Below are 4,359 nucleotides of genomic sequence, written 5' to 3' on the forward strand. Positions count from 1 at the left end.
AGTCTGCTGCTGCTGCTGCTGCTTCTGCTGCTGCTGCTGCTGCTGCTGCTGCTGCTGCTGCTGCTGCTGCTGCTGCTGCTGCTGCTGCTGCTGCTGCTGCTGCTGCTGCTGCTGCTGCGGCTGCTGCTGCTAGCTATGGTGTTGCGGCAGCTGCTGCTGACGCAGCAAATGCTGCGGGTTTTGCTGCTGCTGCTGCGAGTGGGTTTGCGGCGCGTGCAAGGGTGTTGCGCCCGCGTCAGCCCCAACCCCTAAACCCTAAACCCTAAATTAGGGTTTGCGCGCAGATGCTGAGCCAAGGCGGAGACGCAGAGCTGGAGCTGGTCGATCCCAGCGACCCTTTTACTGAGGGGGTTTTGTTGTCGGTGCGGCCCCCCAAGAAAAGCTGGCGCCACATCCAGAACTTATCCGGTAAACCCTAAACCCTAAACCCTAAACCCTAGGTCCTGCTAAAACCTCCGGCGCGGCGCTGGGGACCAGGGAAGCTCACGCCCAGGCTTCCGGGTTGCGGCAGCTTTGCGCTCACACAAAGATCAGCAGCAGCAGCTGCTGCAGAAGCTGCAGCAGCAGCAGCCGCTGCAGCAGCAGCAGCAGCAGCTACTGCTGCTGCTGCCTTTGGTGTCCAAAACTGCGTTTCCCCGCCCTGCCCTCCACATCATCAGCAGCCACACCAGCAGCAGCCCCGCCAGCAGCAGCAGGACGAGGTGGATCGCGTGTTTGCTGCCGCTGCTGCCGCTGCTGCTGCTGCTGCTGCCGCTGCTGCTGCTGCTGCTGCTGCTGCTGCTGCTGCAGGGGGGGAGCGGACGCTGTCTTCGCTGTCGCTGGTGTTCGCGCTGCACCAGTTCAAGCCAACTTGGATTTACTTTTTGGACGAAATCGATGCAGCTTTGGACTTCAAAAATGCTGCTGTTGCTGCTGCCTTTTTGCTGCATAAAGCAGCAGACGCGCAGCTCATTGTTGTCTCCCTCAGAAACCAACTCTTCGAACTCGCAAGCAGACTCGTGCGTGCTGCTGCTGCTGCTGCTGCAGTGCTGCTGCTGCTGCTGGGGTGTTGCCGCTGCTGCTGGGGTGTTGCTGCTGCTGGGGTTGCTGCTGCTGCTGCAGTGCTGCTGCTGCTGCTGCTGCTGCTGCTGGGGTTGCTGCTGCTGCTTCTGGGGTTGCTGCTGCTGCTTCTGGGGTTGCGGGGGCGGATGGTGGTGGCACTGCTGTTGCTGGTGCTGTGGTGTTGCAGCAGCAGCTGCTGCTGCTGGGGTGTTGCTGCTGCTGGGGTGTTGCTGCTGCTGCTCCTGCTGCTCCAAGCAGCTCGTTCTTCACCAATTAGTTCATTCTTTTAATCGTTCTTTACTTCCTTCTTTGTTTATCTGAGATATATAATTAAATATAACTTTTTATTTATTATTTTATTTATTACTTTATTTTTTATTTTTATTTTATTGTTTTTTTAGATTGGCATTTACAAGACGTTCGACGCAACAAAGTCTGTCACGCTGGACCCGGGGAAGCTAGCAGCAGCAGCAGCAGCAGCAGCAGCAAATGGAGAGCAAAGCAGAAAAAGGAGAAATGAATCAAATCAGGACCAAAAGGAAAACTTAAAAGAAATTGCAGATGAGCAGGAGGCGCAGCAGCACGCATCGCAGCAGCTGCTGGCGCTTCCTGCTGCAGCTGCTGCTGCTGGCGCTGCTCCTGCTGCTGCGCCGCTGCTGCTGCCGTAGCAGCAAGGGGCTTGTTCTGCAGGGCTGCTGCTTCCTGCTGCCTCTGTTTTAAAATGTTTTCTTTTAATTCCTTTGACTCGTTTGTCTTTAGTTACGCCTGTTGATTTGCTGCAGCAGCAGCAGCAGCTGATTTGCTGCAGTGGCAGCAGCAGCACCAAAAGCGGCAGCAGCAGCAACAGCAGCGAAAAAAATGGCAGCAGCAGCAGCAGAAACAGCAGCAACAGCGGCAGCAGCAGCGGGAACAGCAGCTGCTGCTGCTTGCTTCTCGGCCTCAAATTATTGATGCAGGGCTTGAGATCACCCCTATAATTTTAGGGTTTAGGGTCTAGGGTTTAGGGTTTAGGGTTTAGGGTTTAGGGTTCCCCAAACAGATTCTCGGGCCCAGCAAAGCTAAAAGGATATAAGCCAAACTTTAACTGACTTGGTGGGAAAGAACAAATATTAAATAAATAAGTATAAATAAATAAATAAATAAATAAGTATAAATAAATAAATAGATAAATAAATAAATAAATATGAATAAATCATTAATAAATCTCAAATTCTTTTTAAAAGAATTATTTTTCAAATTTCACTTTTGGACTTTTCAGCTTTAAGTCTTTTGGAGGCTTTTTTGCGAAGAGGGCCTTTGAAGATAATTCAGAATATTTTTATTTATTTATTTATTTATTTATTTGTTTATTTATTTATTTATTTATTCATTTATTATTACTTATTTATTATTTATTTATTTGTTTATTTATTTATTTTCTTTTTGTTTGGTTGTTTTGTTGCTTATTTATTTGCTTGTTTATTGCCTTTGGAGATAATAATTCAAAATACTTTTATTTGTTTATTCATCTATTTAATTGTTTTTTATTTTTTAATTCACCGATTAATTAATTTATTTTAATAATTTGTACATTTATTTATTTATTTATTTGTTTGTTTGTTTATTTATTTATTTGTTTGTTCATTTATTTTTATTCAATTGCGTATTTATTTGCGGGCCTGTTGGCACACCTGCCAAAAGCGGAATATGTTTTCAGTTCAGTTAAAATTTGAATTATTTGATGATTTTAAATCAGATTTAAACACTTTTTGTTTTATTTTATATTTTATTTAAACTCTTTTTGTTTTATATTTTATTTAAACTCTTTTTGTTTTATTGTATATTTTGTTTAAACGTTAAACATTTTTTGCCTTCCATTCTTTTATAATTCGACAAACGACGAAATAAATCGAAAGAAGGCGAACGTGCAATGCCACGGAGAGCCACCGCGGGGCTTTTTTGCGAAGTTGAGGGGAAAAGTGAAGAATAAACATTAATATTAAATTCAATTTGAGATAAAAATGTGAAATTAAATATAATTTGAATTTAAAAACGAAAAAGAAACATAAAAGAACCTCGAAACGGGGGAGCGGAGTCGTCGGCAGTGCTCTGGCGAGGAAAGATTTTCGGAAGACAATTTGGGGTCCTTTGCACCTTTTATTGATTTATTTATATCAAAAAAAGATTTAAAATGATTTAAAATTAACTTAGTGATCAATTTAATCATAAAAAGGACGAAAAATGAAAAGGAGCGTCTTCACACACAAAGAGCTCAGATGTACGTACACCGCAAACGCCTGCATGCCCGCGAGCCCCACTGAGCATGCAGCCCCATTTGTTGCAGAAAACCCTTTAAAAGAAGAAATAAACAAATTAAAAGTTTATTTTTAATGTTTTATTCTCTTTTAATTTATTTAATGAAGCCATTCAGCAGCCAGGGGCAGCAGGCGCGCCGGCAGCCCCGCCGCATTCGCTAAACACTAACCCTAAACCCCAAACGGCGGTTTTGAGCCCCCCCAAACCCTAAACCCTAAACTGCTGCTGCCGTCGAACCTTGAGCGCAGCAGCTCCGCGGGCGCGGGCCAAGGCCCAGGGTTTAGGGTTTAGGGTTTAGGGTTTAGGGCTTAGGATGGAGACGCTGCAGGTGGAAAACCTCTACTCCGGAAGTTGCTGCTGCACTCTTATTCGCTTCAATGAACTTTTGCTGCTGGTCAACTGCGGCATTTCGGACACCCTAGACCCTACCCCCCTCGCGCCCCTCCTCAGGTTCCAAACCCTAAACCCTAAACCCTAAACCCTAAATGGTGGTTTCGCACCCTCAGCCCACGTCATTTGCTTTAGGCTCGGGCTGCAGATTAGCTGCGAAGATGCGAGGGTCTAAACCCTAAACCCTAAACCCTGAGCTCTACTCTCAAACGCTAAACCCTTGCGCGCAAACCCTAACCCCTTGGCCTGAAGAGTAAACCCTAAACCCTCACCTAAATTCTGAACTCCACCTCAGCAGCTGCTGCTGCTGCTGGTAACCTGCTGCTGCTGCGGGTGACCTGTTGCTGCTGCTGCTGCTGCTGCTGCGAGCCCACTGCTCCTACTGCTGCCAGCCTGCTGCTGCTACTGCTGCCCACCTACTGCCGCTTACCTTGCCAACCTCCCGCTTCTGCCGCTGCTGCTGCTTGTGCTGCTGCTGCTGCTGCTGCTGCTGCTGGGGTGTACAGACAGCTGGGAGAGGTGGACGCGGTGCTGCTGAGCCACGGCTCTGTGGCTTATTGTGGGGCGCTGCCGCTGCTGCACCGGCTGCAGTGGCGCAGCCCCGAGGCCCCCGCAGCAGCAGCAGCAGCAGCA

The 4,359-nt window shown here is 47.4% G+C and overlaps 2 protein-coding genes across 2 annotated transcripts in view; both read left to right on the forward strand.

Annotated features, from left to right (window-relative positions):
• The window catches only part of ETH_00003335 (chromosome condensation protein, putative), a gene marked incomplete at both ends in the record, with an annotated part of 6,332 nt that extends 4,623 nt beyond the window's left edge, over positions 1-1,709 (forward strand). Inside the window, 3 exons of the mRNA XM_013374990.1 lie at positions 293-408; positions 556-998; positions 1,443-1,709. Coding sequence (XP_013230444.1) covers positions 293-408; positions 556-998; positions 1,443-1,709 — 826 coding nt within the window. The remainder of the gene's footprint in view (positions 1-292; positions 409-555; positions 999-1,442) is intronic.
• Positions 1,710-3,649: 1,940 nt separating this feature from the next.
• Positions 3,650-4,290, forward strand: ETH_00003340 (uncharacterized protein; the record flags this gene model as incomplete). The annotated part of the gene is made up of 2 exons (XM_013374991.1): positions 3,650-3,786; positions 4,233-4,290. Coding segments are annotated over 2 exons (195 nt in total), but the record flags the coding sequence as incomplete, so codon positions are not given.
• Positions 4,291-4,359: the final 69 nt, after the last annotated feature.

This window comes from Eimeria tenella, genomic scaffold (genome assembly GCF_000499545.2).
Source record: "Eimeria tenella Houghton genomic scaffold, Eth_scaff244, whole genome shotgun sequence".
NCBI classification, from domain to species: Eukaryota; Apicomplexa; class Conoidasida; order Eucoccidiorida; family Eimeriidae; genus Eimeria; species Eimeria tenella.